Source organism: Egretta garzetta, unplaced genomic scaffold, assembly GCF_000687185.1.
Source record: "Egretta garzetta isolate BGI_Z169 unplaced genomic scaffold, ASM68718v1 scaffold156, whole genome shotgun sequence".
Taxonomy (NCBI): Eukaryota; Metazoa; Chordata; class Aves; order Pelecaniformes; family Ardeidae; genus Egretta; species Egretta garzetta.
The window spans coordinates 680308-703604 of record NW_009260125.1 but is presented as its reverse complement, the minus strand read 5'-3'; the positions used below and the strand labels follow the sequence as shown (position 1 = coordinate 703604).

General features: G+C 35.5%; 1 protein-coding gene across 3 annotated transcripts in view; it reads left to right on the top strand.

Annotated features, from left to right (window-relative positions):
• Positions 1 to 22152, top strand: part of PHTF2 (putative homeodomain transcription factor 2) — a 55395-nt gene extending 33243 nt beyond the window's left edge. For 2 of the 3 annotated variants that reach the window (XM_035896875.1, XM_009641373.2), the window contains 10 exons: positions 136 to 294; positions 3473 to 3691; positions 5960 to 6088; positions 7266 to 7538; positions 8583 to 8714; positions 11166 to 11252; positions 12281 to 12436; positions 15866 to 15961; positions 19777 to 19902; positions 20661 to 22152. In XM_035896875.1, the coding sequence (XP_035752768.1) occupies positions 136 to 294; positions 3473 to 3691; positions 5960 to 6088; positions 7266 to 7538; positions 8583 to 8714; positions 11166 to 11252; positions 12281 to 12436; positions 15866 to 15961; positions 19777 to 19902; positions 20661 to 20681 (1398 nt within the window). In that variant the 3' untranslated portion in view covers positions 20682 to 22152. The remainder of the gene's footprint in view (positions 1 to 135; positions 295 to 3472; positions 3692 to 5959; positions 6089 to 7265; positions 7539 to 8582; positions 8715 to 11165; positions 11253 to 12280; positions 12437 to 15865; positions 15962 to 19776; positions 19903 to 20660) is intronic. The other variant, XM_035896874.1, reaches the window with a different exon arrangement.
• The last annotated feature ends 1145 nt before the right edge of the window (positions 22153 to 23297 follow it).

Here is a 23297-nt window from a genome sequence, read left to right as displayed (position 1 = left end):
TTTTGACAATTGGAAATGCATTAATATCTGAGCATAGATAATAATGTTGCAGAAAGAAATTTGATTTCAGTAGGTGAGAACAAGACCTAGTATATATGAGTGTATGTCTTACTAATACTATATTTCTTGCACTAGGATACTCACAAGACTGTGACAAATTTATCAGATGAAGTTTCTAGTGAGGAAGGGCCTGAAACTGGATATTCTCTACGTCGCAATGTAGAACGTACTTCCAGTGATTGTACACTTCGAAACAGGAAGTCTCACCATTATAAGAAACACTATCCTCTAGAGGTATGCTCTTTTCCATTGCTGCTTTTTTGTAAACTGTTAAAAACTATTGGTTTGTTATTGAATAGCTATATTTTCCTCAAATCTTTTTTTCCTCCTATATTGGATTTTAGGAGTCTGTTAATTGGAAGTCATACTAGTGGGGGACAGGGATTTTTTTTTTTGACAGCATTTTGAAATTAAGAGGTTTTTATTTAGTTAGCTTGAACTTCATCCTATTTTTCAATTTGTTGTAAGGAGCCTGAAATATATTCTATAGATCTTGCATCAGGTTATGGCCAACTCTATTGCTGTCTTTTGAGACCAGTTATCTCCTCTGGAAACTTGATTTGTTACAGAAACAGTAGTAATTGGCAATATGCAAATTTTCATCGTGCTAGTGCTGCTGTTTCTCTCCATTTAGTTAGTATTTTGGATTCACTAGCCTTCCTGTGGAGAATTCTGATTGATTCTACCTCTGAGTTTTCATTCCCTCATGCTTATTGAAACAATCATTTAAAATACTGTAATGAAACCTCAACAAAATTGTTAATGCATGAAGTATTGAAATTTTAGTAGTCTTGATGACATCACAGCTTAGAAGAGGGGAATTAATAGATTCTATATTAGCAGAGTCCTTAGTTGTAAGGACTCAGACATTGAAATAGAGAGAGATATGTTATCATGGTTTTATTTATTTATTTATAATTTAAAAGAAATTATGCTCTTTTTTTGCTAATGGTATGCAACTTGAGAGATATATGGAATATTTTTTCTTAAAGGCTGTGTTGCCATTTTTTCACTGGGACTATGAGAAAAGAGTGTCAAGAGTAATTTCAGCTCTGACAAGTCCACTTGCAGATGGGTTTAATAGGCAGAGCCTCATGAGTAAGCTTTCTACTTGATACAAGAAATGTCTCCTTAGGAGGGTTCAGATATTGCTTTCTCTGATAACAACTGCAAAGCTTTGAAGATGACGCTTTGCGTAAAAACTTTATTGGATAATCTTCTATTCTTTCATCTATTTCTCACAGTTGTTGGTTAAAAAGATCCAGAAGGCTAATTGATATGAGTATTTAATGCCTTATACATGTTTGGTTTAGGATAACTGAACAGGTCGATACTTGGAACTGTTTGTTTCCTATTACAGAAGATGTCTCTCGACTGTATACTTGTGCAGCTGGTCATGCTTGACAAGAGGAAGCAGAAAGACTTGATTACAGTCAATTTTTTTTTCAGCTTAAATGTATTTTCTCTTGCATAGAGTGCTTCAGTGCTAGGGAAGACTGTAGATATCTTCAGAAACTGAAGAGACTGAATTTGCTCTGTGTGTCGCTTTGACAGTAATATTTTATACTTGTTCCCCATTTACTTATCTGACTGATGCCATGGAAGAGGAAGCCTTTCTTTGTTCTTTGCAACTCGCCTCCCCCACATGATTACAAAGGAAATGAAACAATAGTTTTCAAATCTGTGAAAGCTTTCTTTGTATTTAAAAAAAAAAAAAAATTAGTGAAGTCGGGGATATACTCTCAACTTCTGTCTTACATTTTCTTTTATCTTCCTGTTTACTTGTCAACTTAATTGTTTGAGCAAGCTTTTTTAATGTTCTTACTTCATTAACTTCAGGACTCAATGGTACCCAGTGGTGACTGCCTCCTATAAGTGTGTTTTTTTGGTTTGTTCTTTTTTTTTTTTTTTTTTTTTTTTTTTTTTTTTTTTTTTAAAGTAGTTCAGACTCTTTTTGCATTGGCGTTATCCCTCGCTTTGTAGGAGAAAGGGAAGGAATTGAGACCAATTTTTTTCTAAATATTTCTTTACAAAATTGCTTATATAAAATACATTGAGCATAATTTTCAGGAGGAACAAAGAATGTTTCTTCAGATAGTAATGCATTACAAATCATATTAAATTAGTAGGTCTGCTGAAACATTGCTTGATTATTTTTTTCAGTGTAAAAACTAGTAGGAAGGAAATTTTGTGTTAGGAGGGAACGGAAATTGCCAGAGGTTGGCGATGAGTAGGGTGGTACTGCTTTTAAGGCTGCCCTGCCTATCTTGCAGGAAATGGATTCTGCTTACTGTAGAAGGTAGTTTAAAGCTCTGCGTTCTCATTCTGAAGATAACATTACATTGTTTTGTACGTATGCATGGGGAGATTTGAACATAATAAGGCATACTTGTTTCTCAATTAAGTTTGTTTAAAATAATTAATATTTTATGTATGACTATGTAAATTACATATATACCTAGCATTAGCTGTGCATACTCTTGCTTATTTTTCCTCTCTACACCTGATGCTTAACTGTCCTCAGACATGCTCACTCTGCCTTTGAGAAGGTATCTTAGTAGCAACAACGGGAGAATGTGATTTGTAGGGGACTTTGAGAGTCAATTCCTCTTTTATTACAGGCTCTTACATTTTGAAATGTACTTCTGGGATGTATCAAGCTTTCTTTTAAAACTAGTTAAGTAGTGTCCACACTGCTTGCTTGAAAGGCTATTTGAGTGCCTCAGGTTTTGGATGACTAGAAATACCTGTCCCTTCTTCCTCCAGGGCCTTGCCCTTTCTAGAGCAAGAATTCCTTACTGTATGGAGAATTTAGTAAGTAGCTATGAACTTCAACTCAAATAACTAGAGACAAAAAATAAAAATGTTAAATTAATTTAAAATACTTTGTGAATGATGCTTTTCTCACTCTGTTACATTTCTGTATTGTAAATTTCAGTCCAGTGTATATGGCTTTAAGCCTCATTTGTGTCTTTCATATTTTCACTAAAATAATGAAGCTCTAAAGTATTATAAAAGAGGCTTAATTTATAGCTTATAATATCAGAAGTTTGAGACATACTTAGAGTCTGTGGCTTGATAATTGCTGTTAAAGTCTAAATTAATGAGTTCTAAAAATCTCTAAGGTAGTTATTTCCTTTTAATAGTTAAAATTATTTGAATCTTCATTATGTGACCCCCCTCAACAAAGCAGGGACCATGGACTGTTACTTGTTTGTACAGTGTCTAAAAATGTGTAACCTCTTAGACACTCCTTCAATAAACATGTAATTCTTTCGATGAGAAAGATAATGGATTGGAACATACAACCAGATAAGCACGGATTCACTAATTTGAACTTTATAACTGTTCTGTCAGGAAACAACATACAATAAAAAAGCTGCATTAATTCCAATGCATATTTTAATTTCAGGATACACCCAAATCGGGTACTAGCTGCAGTTCTCGGTGCTCAAGCTCCAGACAAGATTCTGAGAGTGCAAGGCCAGAATCGGAAACTGAAGATGTGCTGTGGGAGGACCTCTTACACTGTGCAGAGTGCCATTCTTCCTGTACCAGTGAGACGGATGTAGAAAGCCCTCAAGTGAATCCATGTGTGAAGAAAGAATACAGAGATGACCCATTTCATCAGGTTGGTATCTGCCAGCACTACCCACAAGTTCAGTATTATCAGCTTCATCATATGTCAGGAGGCCTGGGAGAAAGAACTCTCTATTAAATGGAAGTAACAAACCTAAAGTGATTTGATAGAATTAAAACAAGGAAAATTTGATTTCTACTACTCAGTCATTAATTTGTCAAATGAAGAGGATATGACAATATACTGAAATAGCCTACAGAACATTTGAGTGTTTGAATCTTAGTTCTAGTTCAGGGCAAGTACTGATTGATTTAAATTTCCTCTGTGGTAGATGGTTCCGGTTTTTCTGTTGTTTGGTTAGTTTGGTTTTTTTTTTCTCTAGTGGAATTATGTTTTTGTGAGTATATATCAGACATCTTTCAGTTTGCTTATATATAAATGTACATATAAAAAAAGCAAACAAAGATAGCATACATAGTATCTAATGTTAGATATATGTATATAGAATGTATATATATGATGTGTATTATATGTCTGAATTCTGTTGATATAATATTTTTACTTTGATCTTAAAGCTAATAATTTTATTTCCTTTCTTTAATGCTATTCTCTAGGAACATATAGGCAGTCATTTCTGAAAATTATAACGTTTGTTGGGCAACACATCAGTTGGAGCCTGCCTTGGGTTAATGTTCGACAGAATCCATTGTTAATACTTGATCATTAACAATCACTAGTCTTCATTTGGTAAAATCCATTCAGATGTCACCATGCCAGTTATATTTGTAGTATGAGTCTTATCTTTAAATTGCAGGTTAATTGCATTGCTAATTTGAACCATTTAAGTAAAGAGATGGAGAGAATGTGAAACATTCTTCTGGGTAAACATGTCATATGTGTTGGTAGTGCATCATCAGTACTAAGGAATGCCATGCAAGAGATGGTGTTAATGCTAGCTAAGGAAGAGAATTTCAAAAGACAATCTTTTCATTCATAACCAGAATTGAAAATGATGTATTTGTTGCTTTTAAAAAACATCTCCCCCCACCCCCCAGAAAAACCCAAACAAAGCAGTCTTGGCTTTTTTTATTTTTTCTTTTTTTTTTTTTTTTTTTTTTAGTAGTTCTTGCTTACATTCCTTATAAACGCTAAAACGGAAGCCTTATGATAGGGAGTTGAATTGCAGTATATGCATTGACTTTGTTTTTCTGCAGTTGAGTGTTTTTCTGTTTGATTGTAGATTGTGAATTTCTGAGTTTCAGCTCCTGGTGTTGATACTCCCTCTAGAGGGAGACATTGGAAATCTATGATTAAGAAAGTCCTGCAACTCATATTTGAGTTCTTTTAGTAATGTAAATCAGTATTTTTCATCCAGTGGGGAAAAAAGGGAGATAATTGAGTGCTTAGCAGAATACAAAGATTTCAGATGAATATTGGTAAAGCAAGTAATAAAATAAAAAACTTTTAATCAACGATAAATTAAATTTTAAAAAATCATGTCATGCCCTGCCCCAGCACCACCACTTCCAGTAGTTTGATGCACATAGTGCTAGGTGACGAGGCAGAGTGGAGAGCAAGTCTCATCAGCTCAGTAGGAGAGGGGTGAGATGGGGCTGAGGGAACTCAAGAAATGGCTGCAGCAGAACTTGTTGCCTCAACATTTTTTTAGGTCCTTCAATTCTCACTTGGCTCTCTGTTTAGAGTAAAGGTGTCTCAGCCATAAGTGCATTGCGTAGCTTGGGCTGGGATTGCTTGGCTCTTGGAGCAGCGTGCATTGATTAGACTCCTACCACACTCTCTGAGTCTTGCCAGATACAGTTAGCGTAGGGGGGCCTTTGTCCATAACAAGGATCGTGAAGTACACAAATATCATTAAAACAAAAAAATCAAAACTGTTGGCCTTAGGCTCAACCTGAGGAGAGTCCTTTTCAGAAAGTTGGGGAAAGAATAATCAGAAAAATAAAATATTCCATTTAACATGTGGCAAAATTAAAGATGACTTCTAAGTAGACCTTTGTTTTCATAATTCTCTCTTCTTTGATATGTTTGAGCAAAAAGAAGCCAGTTAACCCTCAACCACAATAACACTATTAGAAAATGAAGTATGGGGAAGGAGAGATCTCTGTACTCACAGGTATTTCTTGGAAAAGAAGTGGATGATTTTGAGGAATGTGGCTAACATATGCTAGAAGTAAATGCTGTATAAGAATATTTGTGTCAGTCTGAAGCATTTTTTTGTCAGCATGTTGCTGACAATAGGGATATTGGCGTGAGAACAGATTTTTATCTCTGATGGAATATATTCCTTGTTTTCCCCAGAGTCATTTGCCTTGGATCCACAGTTTGAATCCAGGACTAGAAAAAATAAGTGCAATTGTATGGGAGGGTAATGACTGCAAGAAAGCAGATATGTCTGTGCTCGAAATCAGTGGCATGATAATGAACAGAGTGAGTATTCTTTTTACTTTATGCAAATAATGTATTTAGGAGTCTAAGCACTACCAAAAATAAGCTTATCTTATGTTGAGTTTGTTTTTTTTTTTTTCTTTTTTTCCCTAAGGTTAGCTGTTACTCATATTGTTGTTCCATGGATTATATCACTCTGATTTACTTGTTACTAACAGATAAAAGAGCTACCAAATCTTAAGTGTTGGGACAATAAAATGTGTTTGCATTGTTAGGTGCTTACTAACATAGCCAAGCTCTGTTTTATTGTTTCAGAGTGATATATGCTATGAATATTCTTATTTATCTCCTTGATTCCAATGAACAACTAATATATTGGGTTAGGGATATACAGATTTGAGTGTTTGGATGCTAAAGTTAAGACTGGAAAAGAAAGCTTTCCTCTTTAGGAAACAAACATCTAAGAGGATGAGTGGGATGTCTCACTAGTCCGCCCTTCTTTCACCTAGTACTCTTCTTCAGGAAACAGTTGGAAAAGCATTTAATTGATCTCTTACGTTTATTCAATATAGACAACGTAGGCATTTTGTAGAGTTGAACATAAAATCCTAGCATAACTTAAGAAAACTATCACTAATTCTGACAAGTTGATACTTACTGCCTCCAACTTGTTAAAAAGCAATGTATTCACAAACTTAGTTCAGATCTCTGTACCTGACTCAGAGATGATGCAGTTTTGGGTGCAATCCACAGCAGAAGTAAATTTAACAAAGCCATGGCCAGCACAATGGAACTCCAGTCCTGTCTGCCCTGTGAACGCTTTGATTCCTTTAAAAAATATACACCCTAAAAGCAAAACACAAATAGGAGCAACTTACAGGATGTAAGCAACACAGTCTGATTGGTGCACTCTGCTAATTCAGCATTCACTGAATTTTTAATACAAGAATATGTACTGTAGCCTCTTAACTGCAATGTTATGTTGTTGGATTTTTAAATGATTTGTTGTATTTGGTTCCTGTGCATTAAGTGCTCTTTGAGGACTTCCTTTTTCTTAATAGTAAGTTGTGAAGATGCTTGGCTGAAGGTTTCATATAACTTATCAGGTTATAAAGTGTTCTTTGTGATAGTAAGACAGCAACATTAGTAATTTATTTATTGATTTAATTCCAAATCAATTGCAAAATTAAAAATATACCTTGTTTTCTCTTGGTTTTAGGTGAACAGCTATATACCAGGAATTGGTTATCAGATTTTTGGAAACGTCATATCTTTAATACTGGGTTTAATGCCATTTGTCTTTCGACTTTCCCAAGCTAAAGATTTGGAGCAATTAGCTGCACATTCTGCCACTGAAGTTTGTATGACTGCATTTGGATCAAATGGAGACATTCTGGTTTTCTCAATGGTGGTTATAAGTTTTGTGGTCCGTGTGTCTCTAGTGTGGATTTTCTTTTTTCTGCTATGTGTAGCAGAGAGGACATATAAACAGGTATTAACAGCAAACCATGAAGTTTCATCCAAAGCAAAACAAGGCTTAATGTTTGTGTTTTTTCAACTTTCTGGATATTTTAAACTTGTTTTCTTCACTGCACTATGATTCATAGATCAGTGATGACAAATACTTCAGTGGGCTTACAGTTTAGGAGATGACTCGGCTGCAATGGGTGGAAGGCTCTGTACAGTCTCTGTAGCTAAACCTTTTTTTCCTGGAGAGTATTTCTGAGGGAAAACTTTTTATTCTTTTATTTGAGATTTCTGGCTCAGTGCGTTAACCCAGCTCTTAGTCATGTCCCAGTTTGTCTCAGTTTTCCCCAAGGAGAAGGAGTTTCAATAAAAGAACTCTATGAATTTCCAGTTTGTTCTACCAGTATGTTTCATTCAAAACCTTCAGTTTAATTCCAAACAGTTCACTCCAGACCCTAGCCAAGAGCGCTGCCTGCTTTGCTGGTAGGTCAGTCCCATGGCTGGAGGCAGTGAGAGCTGCTATCTGAAGTAATAAACCTGCTAATTTATTGCTTGTTATTGCAATTTAAACTTTCAAGAGAGTATTGTATCCCTTACTAGCTGCAGAGTAGAGATACTTATGGGTCTGCAAAAGAAAAATTTTTGTACTTTCTTTTCTCCAGTAATAGCCAAAATATGTACTTTAATACAGTAGAATAGAATTAACCTGCTTCTAATAATAATTTGTGTTGGAAGGAACTTCTGTGAAACAGGCATGCTCTAATGCAAATGTTTGGCAGGTTTGATTTCCTCCTAAATTTTAAGAGCATAGCAGATCTGTTGTCTGAAATTTGAAGAAAGGAACTCAGAATTTATCTAAATTTTATCATTAGACTATGAAGACTTTTAAAACTTTAGTGTATCTCCCCTTTTTAGTAACATGCTACTCTTATTTCTGCACTGTATTAAGAATTTACACTGATAAATTGTACATTACTTTGACATATTAAGTGAAACTGTTTTCCATTTTCTTTTAATGCCTCTGAAAATCAATTGATGGATACAGTAATTTTTTTTTTCTTCTCTGCAGAGGCTACTTTTTGCCAAACTTTTTGGTCATCTAACATCTGCCAGGAGAGCAAGAAAATCGGAGGTTCCTCACTTCCGCTTGAAGAAAGTACAGAATATAAAAATGTGGCTTTCTCTCAGGTCCTATCTAAAGGTAAAATAATGTATATTTTGGTACCACTTCAATATAAAATATCTCATATGGAAGGTTGGTATTCTAGTCTGAATTTTTCCTCCTGTGCACTTGCCCCTGTTGGTGCACGTGCCCTGTACACTTCATTTTAGTGACTCTGGGCCAGCAGTGTCTGCAGGCAGCCAGATTGTGAGAAAGTAAACATCTAGTTTTTACCTTGGAGTAAAGTATGAGTGTGTTTAGAGTCTTGTCTTACTAAAGCTAGCAGAAAAGTCTCTCAAGTGAATATGTTGGGTAAAAATGACCATTTGTAGTATAATATAGACAATATCTTACTGTAAAAGTCCCACCAGTTAGTGTCATTAGCATAGAAGGAATTTATGAAGCAAGACAGTTTATGTGCATATTTGTGCTGTGAGTGTATACGTGCCAGGTGAAGCTAGAAATTATGCCCAAGTATTATCTGTAAGACGTTCCAATCCCTCTACTGTATGTTCAGCTCATATTTGAGTAATCTCCTTATATCTCTGTAATGATCTTTTCAAGGCAGAGCATTTTGATGATTCTTTGTGAAAGGATCCATATTATCTAACTCAGGGTTGTTTTTTTGGTGTCCTACCTCCTCACCCCCTAGGCCCCCAAGTTTTCTTCCATTTTTTTTTCTCTGCATTAGGTAATTCAACTTGGATGAAGCTAGGGTTTTCTCTGTTTGATTTCTATAGAACCATTTTTTTGGTGAACAGCAACTGGCAACCTCTTGTTAGTGGTGGTAATCCTCTTAATTGCATCTATGCTTCTTTCCAACAGCAATTAAGAAAGATTAGATTAAATCTGCTATCAGTAGTTTTTAGAAGCAGGTAAAATATTATGAAAACTTAAGGAAGTTATGGTGTGGAGACTGGGGAGTGTGGAAAGCAGGAACTGTAAACAGGCAAAATTTTTAATGTAAATCAGAATCTTAAATTTGAAAGATTTTAAGAGGAATTGAGGTGATTCATTTACAACACCCCTCTGTGTAATGGAAGAATCTGTAAAAAAGAGGTACCCTTTAAACTTTACATTTGAGAGAGTTGTATCTTTTTCCTTGTAGTCTGTAATGTGTTGCTGAGCGAGAGGAAAGGAGGATAACACCACTTGGGCAATAGAATGTAGTTTTGATGCTTTAAAGACTGCGTTCTTTCCTTACAAATACATCTATATATTCCACCTTTTCTTATGCCACCAGAAACATTTGTATAATTATGTGGCTAAGAAGAAAGTAATCAGACAGTGGTCAGAAGCAGGTGCGTAGGGAACTGACCCAACTGAAAAATAACCAGTCAAGAACAGTAATTTTCACCTCCATCTGTTGCTTTACTTGGTTCAGTGGGCAGCTCTGTAATGCCTGTGCCAGCACAAGGAAAGGAATGGAGACAAGCAGCTGAGGAGCAGGGCTGCCTTCTGGCAGTGGTGCTGCTGGCATAGAGTGGCATAGCACTTGTCCAAAATGCGCTCACATATTACCTGTCTGTATATGTGTCCACCTGTGAGGATGTGAGCTGGGGTATACACACACATGTCAAGTCTCACACAGGCAAAACTCTGGCTCAGTATAAAAGTAGTTCATGCACACCTGCAGTAGTAATTTGCACTTAATATTTTTTTCAGTAGTAAAGCTTCCTATCTCTTTCTCCAAGTTCCAAGGTTATGCCTTGCATATGTACGCCTCCCATTCTTCTCTCGTTTATACAATTAGAAGCATGTCTGGAGAAGGAAGTTGAGAAATAAATGTCTATTATAACTTGTACATGTTTCAATGAAGCACAGGATGTTTAATTCTTTAATTTAAAAAAAGAAGAAAAAGCTCATTGGGTAGAAACATTTCATTGTACCAGTAAGCAAGACAAAAATGGTTGAAAGCAGTGAGGTTGCGTCTTTCAAAACAAGTGTGTTTGTTCCTCAGTTTTCCTTCTTGCTCTAGGGGAGAGAATTATATTATGGCACCTACCACAATGGGACAGCTGCAATTTTTGCTTGTCAAAGAGAGGCAAGTAATAGAAAATACCAACAGTGTGAAATCATATCTTGATATCCTGTTGTGATCTGATGTCCAAAAATCTTCTGTTAGCACTGGTTTGATACTTGGGGTTAAATTAAGCCCAGTGCCATATCAAATTTGTTAGGTCAGGGAATGCTGCCTAAATGAAAGTTACTTCACATCATGAAGGAGCTGACTGAATAAGTGGTGAATATTTTCTTTTCTCATAGTTATCTTTAAATGCTTGCGTCTGAATTAATCTCACATGTCATTAGCAGTATTCAAATGTACTGATATTATTAGGATCTAATATGGTGTTTGGAACTTAGATTGCCAAATTGTGAGCCATGATGAAACATAGGTTCAAGGTGTGAATCTAACTGGATATGCTAAATGCCAACGCTGATTGGGTAGGTTTTCACTCACATACATATATGCGTGTCCTTTATTTTCAGCGTCGAGGTCCTCAGCGCTCAGTCGATGTAATAGTTTCATCTGCCTTCCTACTGACTATCTCAGTTGTGTTTATCTGTTGTGCACAGGTGAGGAAATCTTAACTTGTATAGGAAGAGCCATGACTTCAATAGTTTTAAAAATAATTTTGGGTGCCTTTTGCATGGTGATTCCTATTAAGTTAAAAGACCACAGTGAAAAATCAGTAACAGCTGTTACAGCTCTCCAGAAGATTAAGCTCCGTTTTGTATTGTTCATTTTATCTACTTTAGAATATTATTCTGTAAGAGCTAAAGAAACTTCTTGATAGCATAATTCCTAACACATTATTATTTTTTAAATCTGTGTCCTCTTTCATTTTCCATCTTGGATTTTGGAATACAGGGGGTTTTTTACAGTGTTAGAAGTTTTTTTCATGTTTCAATGTTGTTGCATAAAAACAAACTTTTGCAAAGACAGTTGGGGTTGACCTTGGTTGATGATTTTTGTGGGGAAACAAGATTCTTGTCTATATTAGCCTGCCCTCTAGTGGAATATCTTTTAGTAAGCATATCTGTGTTTAAAGACAACTTTTACTGCTTAAGATTTTTCCTTGAGCTTCTGTTTCAGAACACAGGGGAGCTTCTGAATGGCTTCTGGCTGTATTTTTTTCCCCACTTTCTTTCTTAGTTAACGCTAATGTCTCTTCCTGGTAGCTAACTATAAATGTTTTAATAAGGATATAATTTAGCAGTAACTCTGGATTCAATTTTCTATTTAATTCAGTACATTTGAGGGTATATTTTGTTTTTTATCCCATATAGTGTCTTTGCAAGCTTGAACATGAGTTTAAAATTGTCTTAGAGTGTATATTTTTTTCCTGTTGCTTTAGGGATATGAAAAAAAGATGTGTCTAAATTCTGATTGAGCCTTTCAGAACGTTATCTTTTCTCAAACCTCGTATCTTTGACACAGTATTGATTTTAAATTATGATTCAAAAATCTTTTATGCCTAAAACCAATCCATGTGCTTATTCCTGGGAAATTTTTCTTGGAGCTGGGGAGACATGTAATTATTTTCTTATGTTGTGATGTAATTACTACTTTGAATTAAATTTTTTTTCTCTTTTGTTTTCAGCTGCTTCACATGCATGAGATCTTCCTTGATTGTCACTACAACTGGGAACTCGTAATTTGGTGCATTTCACTATCTCTTTTTCTCTTAAGATTTGTTACTCTTGGATCTGAAACCAGTAAAAAGTACAGCAATACCTCAATATTACTTACTGAGCAGGTAGGAATTTGTTTAGACCTATGTTTTTGTATCTAAACAAGTTATTCATCTGGTAGGCCTCAGGCATGCATTTCTACATGTATTAAAAGAGTCTGGATTAGGGAGTTAATTGTGGTGTAGAGAAACAACACTTTACAACCTGAAGTTCAGTTTCTGTGAGAAGTGTGAGACTGTTTAAAAGTTGTTTGGAACATTGAGATTGCCATATCCCAATTTCTCTTTAAGTGAGCAGGCTTAGAGATATCAGCATATGTAATTTCATATAATTAAATACAAACACAAAAGTAGCTTTTTAACATGAAAAAGAAAACTGAACTTTCAACCTGTTGGATGGGAGAGTAAAAGATTTGAAAACAAACTTACCCTCTACAAAGTGGGTCACTGTTTCCAGTCCAATAATTTTGACTGCCGGGTTGCATGGATTACATATAGTCTCTTCTAGACTCCTTGGAAACTTTTCCTTTCAGTCATCTGTCAATCTTGGCTTTGGGTCTACATGCTTTTCTTCTCAGGAATGTTCTGGTTAGTGTTTGTACTGCTAACTTCCCTCTCTGCTCTGCCTGGCACTGCTGATAGTTTCCTGAGCTAATCATGTCCAGTTAGTGTTCGGCAAGAAGCAATCTCCTTCTGCTTAGAGAAGTTTCACACTGGTACAGAACATAGCATTCAGGAACAAGGTAAATAGGCAGTTCAAGAAATCTTCACAGGTTTCCTACAGGAAATGTGTTCAAGTTGGAGAATAAAATCTTCCAAACTGAGTCTCCCAAAGTCAGGATGTGAAGCTTATGACAGATGGTATAAATGACCGCTTACATATTTCGCTCAATGAGAGTTCATTCTGTCTCTATTAAAGATGATGAGGCTAGACACTGAGAGGACAGACTGCCTGTTTACCTTGTCCTGAATGCTGTGTTTTGCACCAGTGTGAAACCTCTCAGAGTTCCTGAGCCCCGGAGAGCTTTGCATTGTTCTGTTGATCCTCAGCGTGTGAATAGCCTAATGTCCCAGTGATGTTTATGTCCTCTGTTTCTGAAATGAAAATGGAGGGAAGTGTTTGGGATAAGGATTGGGAAAAAATGCAGAAAGCAAGGCGAGAGAGACAGAGAATGTCAAGCCTTTGTTTTGCTTTCATAGCTTTCTATACTATGTTGTTCATGAGAGTCAGTGTTTGAACATTTTAAGCCAGCATGAACATTGAAAGAAACACTCTATTTATGTCCCCAGAACTTTAAAAAAAAAGAAAAAAAATTCAGAAAGTGCTGTGTCATGAGATGCTTAGCTTTGTGTTGAATCCAGCTTATCCTGTTATAAGTCATTTCCCTCAAAAACGCCCGAGAGCTTTATGAAATGAAGTCCAACATAGAATTCACAATTGTTTCTCAGAATATAAAAAGGATATGTCACCCTGGGTAGAACTCATTTTTGGACTGTTTTCACATATTTACAGTGCTCTTGAGACAGACTCGTCAAAGTCTGACATTTTGGCCTTTCATGAGAGGTCAGGCCCAAAGAGCTGACTGACTCTCACTTGATCTAAAAAAGCACATCTGAACTGGTGTCCTTGAAAATCGCACACTAGTGTTATTAGGCTTACTGAGAAGAGAATGGAGCTTTAAAACAAACAAACAAAAAACTACGACAAAAAAAGCCAAAAGCACAAACAAGCCTCAACCCCCAGATTAAATTTAAACACTTCACATATAAGATGAAATTGCAAATTCTACTCTCTTGTCAGCAAAGTTGCAGCCACTTCTGTGTGTTTTATATTCAACCTATGAATTTCATGATTAGGAGTCATGATGGGAAACAAAAAGATCAATCATCGTACATCAAGGGATTTTTTGACTGTATGCTGTTTGCCTGTAATTTTTCAAGTCCTTCTCAAAGTGTTTTTAATTGGTCTTGTAAATCAAGTACTTCAGCGGTTCCTTGTGGAGTAAAATACAATTTATGGTCTGATCAAAGTTGTTGTCTTGCCAGTTTCTAGTCTCAGAATAGGTATGGTAGATGGCTGGGCATATACACATTCCCCTCCTGATTCAAAGTTTGTTATTGAATGCTGATTTTTTTTCCATAAATTAATGAAATCATAGTAATTGCTAAAACAGATTTGTACCGTCCTTAGGGTTTATTACTACCGTTTTTTCAGAGTCGCTAAATAGAGCCTTTATTCTTAGTTTATTCCTGTTTATAAACACTTGAATTGTTGAAATCAGTAATTTTATGTTTAAAGACTGGAATTGCTTTGCCTCTAAAAGCATAATTTACTTTAAAATTAAATTGATAGTTCAGGAGCTTAATATGCCTTGGAATATATTAGGCATAGCTTTTGATTTTTTTATTTTGTGTTAAGAAACTTACAGTGACCTTTTTAGGGAGATCTGATAATATTCAGTTACTTTGTTTAGATGTCTGTGGCCCTTATTTCAGAAACTACCTTACAACAAGGTGGTTAAATACATCATTGCATCATATAGCATCATGTCCTTTCTATAGCTTCATTTCTGTAGCTTGGTAAGAGTCTCTGTAATCTGAAGGACTACTCCAGCATATTGCAAAATTGTTCGGTTTTTATTTTGTTGAAGGTTATCATCCTAAAATAAAAAGTTCATGGCTTTTCAAGATATTTTTCCCTTGGTTTGCTTTTGTTCTGCAGTAAAAAATAAAAACTAACCTTTGCCTGGTCTAGGATATCAAAGATAGGTCATTTGAGAATGAAAGCTGATATTTCAAAATTGCTAGAAGGCCAAAAGAGAGCTAATTTGCCCTCTTAACTGAACTTTCTCAGAAACAATGACCTGAAAAGGTCTGGATCACAGAAGCCTTGAAATGATCAATATGCTGTTCTTCTACAGCAATGAAGAGTTTAATATTTTTTCAAATATTTTGAGGCACTTGGAAGATTGTTTTTCTGCACTCAAGGTGCTCATGAATTGTACTAAACTCAATTGTACTAAAATCTTTTAAAAGAAATTACACTTTAGCGGAATTATGTTTTAGCATTTCAGTCCATTCAATAACTTTTGGGGATGTTAAGCCTTTTAAGGTCTGCATACTAGTATAAAAACCTTCTGGATGTGAATTGACAAACCTTAGGCAATTATTGAAAGAGGAAAAAGAAATCATGCAAACCTTACATATGTGGTGTTTTTTCCTTGACTAATTTGTAGATTACACTAAACTTTAGAGTTCTTGCTATAATAGTGTCAAATGTATTTTGTTATATCATAAACCATTGTATTTTCCTATGGTACCGAGCCAGTATTTGTTCTTAAATATTAAAAAGGAAGCAAAAAATCTGCTTGCTTGCAGAAATGTCATTGCTGTTCTATCATATGGCTGCTGAGTAACATTTTATTATTAAATATTTCCAGATAAATTCCTTTAAATTCTGAATAAATGGTGATACTTGTATTTTATTTAAATCAGATAAACTTGTACTTGAAAATGGAGAAAAAGCCTAATAAGAAGGAGGAACTGACACTAGTGAACAATGTCTTAAAACTTGCTACTAAGTTATTGAAGGTAAGAATTAAAATAGTATTACCGTATTTTATATAACTAAGAAGCAGAACAGATTGCTTAATGAGTCACTTGTGTTACTTCTGCAGGCAGTACAGTATGCTTTGGTTTAAATCTGCTCTGTAACTCTTTCACAGCGATGCTACTTGTTCGTATGCTACAGTCTGTTAATGTTGCTGTCACTGAGGATTACAAATTATTATTATTATATACAACAAGTTTTATTCTTCAACAGTATATGAGGCACTTGAGAGAAGGTACTTCAGAATGGACAGGATGATGAACCCTTGGGAAATAAGTGATACAATTTTGTTGTCTGTTTTGAGTGTCAATATCTGTTTCTAGTAATAAGCTGCCAGAGGATTTGTATTCTTCCACAAAAAAATGCCTCTTAATAACTGTCAGTGGTTAGCATTTCAAATTAAAACTTGATAACTTCTTTAAAAGAAGAATCCTTTTGGAAGACAGAAAAATTGTTACATAGGTCCATTTGTAAGCAAATTAAATATTTGAATTACATTAAATTAAATCCATATCTTTATCAGCTGTGCCCTTGAACTATTTGGCTTTTTTTTTTTTCGTGGAGTTTTGCTGATTAGTAGAAAAGGTTTTTGCTTATGCAATACTACCTTGTTTGCCAGTGAACTATGGTTGGTGGGTAGAAGATGTTTCTTCATGGTGAGAGAACATGAATTGGTTTTATTACTTCCCATTTCCAGAATTTTGTAGAAGAAAAATCATCTTTCTTTCATTCCTCTGGAGCTAGGTCATGGACATGCTTAGGGCTTCTTAAAATTTCTTCTTGTTGTTGTTGTTATTAACAAAGCAGTGGTTGAGGTTCTCAGGAAGACACATTTCATCCTAAATTGCCTCTGCTGAGTTCTTCTGTTCTTTCAAACTCACAGATCTGTCGTAACTTGGGAAGCAAGCTGTTTCGTTCTTTCAGTTGTCTGGGAGCTTAATTATTGCTCCAGAAATGTCTCATTCTCCTTCAGACTAAACATTTCCCTAATCCAAAACCTACTTAAGGGTTACTTGAATGCCAGATAAGAGTGATAAATTTAACACTTGAAAAACTTTTTTAATTTTAGGTTTGGCTTTTATGAACAAATAAAATCAAGTAGATCTAGTATTCCATATGTGTTTTTACACTAAAATTAACAGTATATAACTTATAATTGACTAAAGTGAGCTTTCAAAGAGGAAGCCAGTCCTGACACTGCAAAAACCAAATTCAATACTTGCCTCCTCACCTCTCTTGGCATGGTGTTTCAGTGCTTAATTGCTTCTGCTGTTGTGTAAACTGTTTTAAAATTAAATTTCTCTAGCTTCAGCTTTCAGTATTTGGATCTTGTTATACATTCTGCTGTTATGGTAAAGTTCTTAAAGAGATGCTGCTGATTTGTTATTCTTAGGTTCAGAAGTAAGGTAACAACAGTATTTTGATTTCTTCAGGGAATCAACTTCTTCAATTAGTCCAAGATAGAGTGGTCATTTAGAAAAGTTCCCCAGGAATGACTGGGGAATATAAAAGTATTTTCCTCCACCTCAGATAAATTTAATTTAATCCACACCCCACTCCCACCATGTTTGAGTGGAGTACAACTGATACTGATTCCATTTGCGGAGATCCTCATCAGTAGAGGGAATGGTTGGATTATACAGTACACCTGAACCGTATCTTTCAATGCCTCTATACCTTTCCTCTGCAGTCAGGAAAATTCAAGCCTATTAAGTGAAACAGTTGGGGTTTTTTTGCATATAATGGTGCTTTAAGACCTTGCTGCCTCATTCTACCGCACATTGAATTCTGGTCACTTACCCCATTGATTCCTGTGCGGCAAGGAACATTTCTTAAAATGAAGCTTAAACTCTGTTTAATCTAGCCAGCTAGCAGCTGAGATGATGAAATATTTCTTCTAGTCAGCTGAGTAATTCTCCCTACCAGCACACCTTTAACAGTGTGTGTGGTCCCCTCATCTGAAAAAAAAGTACACGGCACTTTCCATGAGAGGACTGACGGAGTTGGCAAGGACTCAAAGCTGACAAAGCAACAACTTGAGTTGAGAGTTATGGTACAGTGATATGGAGAGCCTGGCTAAGTCAGTTATTGACTGTATCTCTTGGTATAAGGATAAGGGACCACAAAGCTTTGAGGACCTGGTTTTGGAACAAAAGAAAGGATGTGTTCTCTGTGCATCAGGTGGCAGACTTGTGCAACTGTTGGTCAGAGGACACTGTGGATGCAGAAGGGTTATCTGGATTCAAGGAGAGACTGGACAAGTAGACTAGATAGAGCACACCAGATTCAGGGTACCTCATGAGTTGAAATGGTCCTGTGAGAAGTAGGTAGGGTGAGAAGTAGCTGCTGTTGGTGGCAGGATGCTGATCAACCCTTGATCTGATTCACTTCGGTCTTTTTCATGCTTTTCTCAGTGTTTACAAAAAAAAAGTTCATGTTTTACTCATTCCAGATATGTATCAACTGACACGGCCTTACCAACAGGGGACTTGGCACAAATCCAAGACCCAGGCCATCACTTAGTTACTGTGAGAACATGCCCAAAAGTGAGCTGGGATTTCCAAGCCACCTAGTATGACCTGTAAATGGATTCTTGGTAGTTAGCGATCAACACAGTTACATATTTCCTGCCCCGTAGCTAATTGGAGGTATTTTTTTTAATATCGTTTTGGATGGTTTTGATCTTTAAGCTTTTACTGAAGACTTTATTATGTTGAATGTTCTTACTATTTTCTTACTCCAAAAATTGGTAACTTGAATCCAAAATTTAAAAACTTTTTCCTTAAAGAATTTCTCTGCTATTCTTCTCAGAATCATGTCTTTTATATCTTTTGTATTTGCAGCAGAGTTTTATTCCACATTACATCTAAATGAAAAGGTTGTTCATTCTTATTTCACCTCTTTTGAAAGAAAAGTCAGCGCTCTGAAATTCTTCTTCATTAAAAAGGGTTTGTAAAGCCTTTTTCAAGGCCCAGGATGTAATGCAGGAGAGGGATGAAGATGAATTTAAAGCTAGACAATATAAATGACCAAAGTAGTGATAGTTGTTATACACTCCACTCTTACAAAACTTTTTTTTCTTCTTTTGTTTGACATGTTTCTAGGCCAGAAAAGTGTGGGTGACTTTATTCACACACCAATAATTGAGAATTAATGAAACAGCCTCTTTGTTCAAGTTTTGTTGCAGATTAATTCTGGCCAATATTTTGATCCTTTTAATAAAAAAAAGCAAAATATTGGCAGTTAAATGGTTATTAGTATTTTTTTCCTTTATCTTCCTTTTCTGGCTATGTTAATCAGTAACAATTCTCAAAATTAATGGAAAAGGAGGGGAATTATGTTAGGAAAGACATTTTTGTTAATTTTTCATAGTAGTGAGGTAGCCTTCTGTCACTGTGGAAAATCTGTCTTTTCTTGGTTTTTGTGGTTCTGCTGTCTGTGAGCCCTTTTAAGGTGATTTCTGGAATATTATAAGGAACTCTATAGTGATGGCACCTTGGTGCCCGGAAAACTACCCCTCTATTTTCCTGGCTCCATAAGCAAATGGGTAGATGCTCTAGATGGGTAGCCTCCAATTTTTTGAAGGGTTATTTAGACACCATCAGTCAACAGTCACTTAATGTGGTGGGTATTTTCTTGCACATTGTTTTTTATATGCAGAAGAATAGAAGAATGTTTTACTCCACCATGACTTGAAGACTTCCTAAACTATCTAATACTGTTCAATACATATGTGAACAAAACCCCCTGTGTGTAAATTTTGCTTTTTAATGATGTCATTGTTTTGCATTACTAGGAACTGGACAGTCCCTTTAGGTTATATGGGCTTACAATGAATCCACTGCTTTATAATATCACCCAAGTTGTCATCCTGTCAGCTGTTTCTGGTGTCATCAGTGACTTGCTTGGATTTAATCTAAAGGTAACTACTTGATAAGCATCCTTTTTTTCACCATGGTGTTCAGAATGTTATGACAGATGGATTGTACTTTGCAGCCTAATGAATTCTTAACTGTATTAGCTAGAAGATTTATTGTTTGAAAATGCTTATAAAATCTAAACTATATCAGAATATTTGTCAAAGCAGCCTTTTAACATTTTTTCATTTTTGTGGCTTTCTAACTTCATTTAGGACACATAATTACGAAGAATTTTTAGACGTAAATACAGAGACATTCATACACATAAGTACAAGTCCTTATTTAACTCTTCTTCATATCCCAGATCTGATTTCTGTCTTGAATTCCTCACTGTTGACTTTGTAGTTCTTTAAGGGATGCAGAAAGAGGAAGCTATCCTTGTCTTGCACTGCAGTAAAGTATTGCAGCAGATACAGTATTACCTTGACAGTGTCATTTTGTCATGGCTGAAGGACTATCTCGTTAGGCCCTACTCTCTGTCCCCCTCTGAACTATAAACTCTGGAAACTATTTCAAGATTCAGGTTATGAGGCACGTTAGTTTCCATAAGCTTGTAGCACAAACCCCTTAATTGGCCATTGAGTTTGCTTATATCTACCTATTTTTTTCCTGTCAGAAGTAAAGGAATGTAAAATGTATTTTGTGTATCACAGAATATGCAGCAAATGCAATAAGAAAGAAAATGTGATGGTATTGCAGTTCTGGTAAACAGAAAACTGAGATGAGAAATAACGTTGATTTACTGCTCTAACTTTTCCAGCTCTGGAAGATCAAATCTTGACGATTTATAAAGAAGATGAGATAACACAGTGTTACAGAAAAGCTCACTGATTGACAAAACTGCCTCAAAGCAGCCACTGAATCTGTATTTCAGATGCTACCACCTCTTCAAAGATGTCGTTTGGAAAATTGAAGTGTTTACATCTGACTGTCTTGTGCAATCTTTGTATTTATTTCATCTTCTCACTGTTTTATTTCATTTTAGTTGACATTTGTATTTTATTTTCAAACTTATTTGCTTAGTTTTGGAAAGGGTCAGATTTGGGAAGGGTCAAAAACTGTTTATCTGAGAGCTTGAAATCCTGGAAATTGATTACACTAAATTACTGTATCTGTTGCTAAAGCTGAAGCCAATGCTGAACATTTTTAGTTACAGTAACACTATATGGAAGTAATTTGATTTTTGATAGTGTGGTAAAATTGCTTAGAATATTTCATTTGCACCAATAACTTATGAGGACAACAAAACACCAACAGATGTTTGGTTGCGATAGAAAAGTGAGACATACACAAAAAATAAAGTACTGACAATACAGTATGAGAGGTAGCAGAAATATTTTATATTACCATTAGAAGCAAGTGGGAATTTTTAATATTTTGAGTAATTCCAGGATCTAAACTCATGTAGGCTGCAGTTTAAATATCCTGGGATATTAGTAAGGTATTATTATAACAAGTCAACAAGTGCTCTTTGATAACACTTTTATTAGAGCAATAATTGTAAATGGTTACCATGCTGTATGATATTTTGATAAAATTAAATATTGTATTTATTTGAAATACTGGGCTGTTCTGCGCAGCTCTGACTGTGCATGCTCAATATGTGCACTTTTTATTGTTACTTTTAATGAGAAACTTTATATATATACACATATAAATGTATATTAATTGGAATATATTATGGTGAACTTACGGAGCAGTATATATTATATGTTGAAGTTGAATATTTAAACAAGCGAAAGATTTACAGGTGCAAGGAATGCTATGAATGACTGAGCATAAGATAGGTAGATGCTCTCCTCTTGTACACTATAGTATATGCCATTTGTACCACATTGAAGTTTAAGAACAGTTGAACACAGAAAACAAGTTCCTCTGGCGAGCAGCAGAACTCACAAAGCCTGGTGCTCGACAGACTTGTGTCTTCAGATATCCTCTTTTCCTCCCATTCCTCCCCAGCAGGGGTCATTCCCCAGCGCTTTACGGATGGGCTTTCCCAGCCCTGGGTTTCCCACCTCTCCCTCTGCCTTCTATCCCTGCCTCCCACGTGGACCAGTCATATTGACTTGTGGTTCTTCAACGTGACAAAAATAGGTCACCTCCCGTGTAGAATTAAGTTACTTGGAACAAACTTTCCATCTACAAATTATTTTGGGAGGATTAATATCACCAGGCGCAAGTATTCTTACGTTTTATGTTTCTAAAATAGTGGCTTCATCCTGAGAAATGACAAGTAATTAGGTGACAAGAGTCTGGACATCTCACTACGTTTGCTAATCTTCAGAATCTTGAAAGATTTCAAGTAATGTATCTTAAACTGATGTGGTATAAAAATATTTTTATATATAAAGCAACACAAACAAGCATTTTGTATTTTATTTGCCTCTGTACTAATGTTTAATAATGACCAAAGTGCATTCTGGTTTTCGAAAGAATGTATTACTGGAGCTTTAAGAACATACTATATTTAGTTTCTCATGTGAAAACTTCAGCTGCATCTGATCTGTTTCTTCTTTCTCTGTTGTTTGATGTTGGGATTGTTTTTAAAAATTAAGTACATTTTATACACAGTTTTTTCCAAATTATGGTACAGACCTACACAGAACTTAATTTTGCACAAAATATATTTTAAGAAAAAAAACGTACAGCAGGAGTTCTATGGGTGATAAAAGATAAGGCTATTGCTTTTTACAGCCTGTCACTATTACCAAACCATTCTTTACTCTAGAATGGAATTATTTTAGAATTGGTTAATAGACAGCTTTCATTACCTTTTTAAAAAAAAGGGAGGGAGGGAAAACATTGCGGTTTGGGTTGAAGGTGAAGTTAGTTCAACCATGTATACCTCAGCAACTAGCACTGTGCTGGATTGTTGCACTAACAAATGGTGGCTTGGGGAGAGTAAAAGATTTGTGAAATGAAATTAAAAAACCTTTGTGTGCTACCATTAGGTATATTCATGATGTTAAAAATGGGAGAAGTTCATACTCCGTCCCTCAATATGGAAAATCCAGTGTGAGAATAGAGGCAAGTAGAAATATGGCAGATCTTGCGTGTTAACTGTTATTTTTTGCCACATGTTTTGTAACTGAAAGTGTGATCAGGCTTGGAATAAAGCTTTCTATGGTTGATGGTAAAAAAGAAAAAAACCAGTGCGGTGAGCTATATCTTTCAGTAATATCCAGCATATTTCTGAGTCTGCCTGTTTTGATTTAAATCCATATATTCTATTTAAGTTAAAGCCTATTTGGGAGAGAAATCCTGCACATGGAATGCAAAGGATGGTTGTCAAAATTACACTTCAGTGCAAGAACACAAACTCTCAGACGCTTTTAGTTACGCAATGTAGTTTAATTTTGTTAAGACTACTGGACGTGCAGCTTCCAAATAGCTGTTT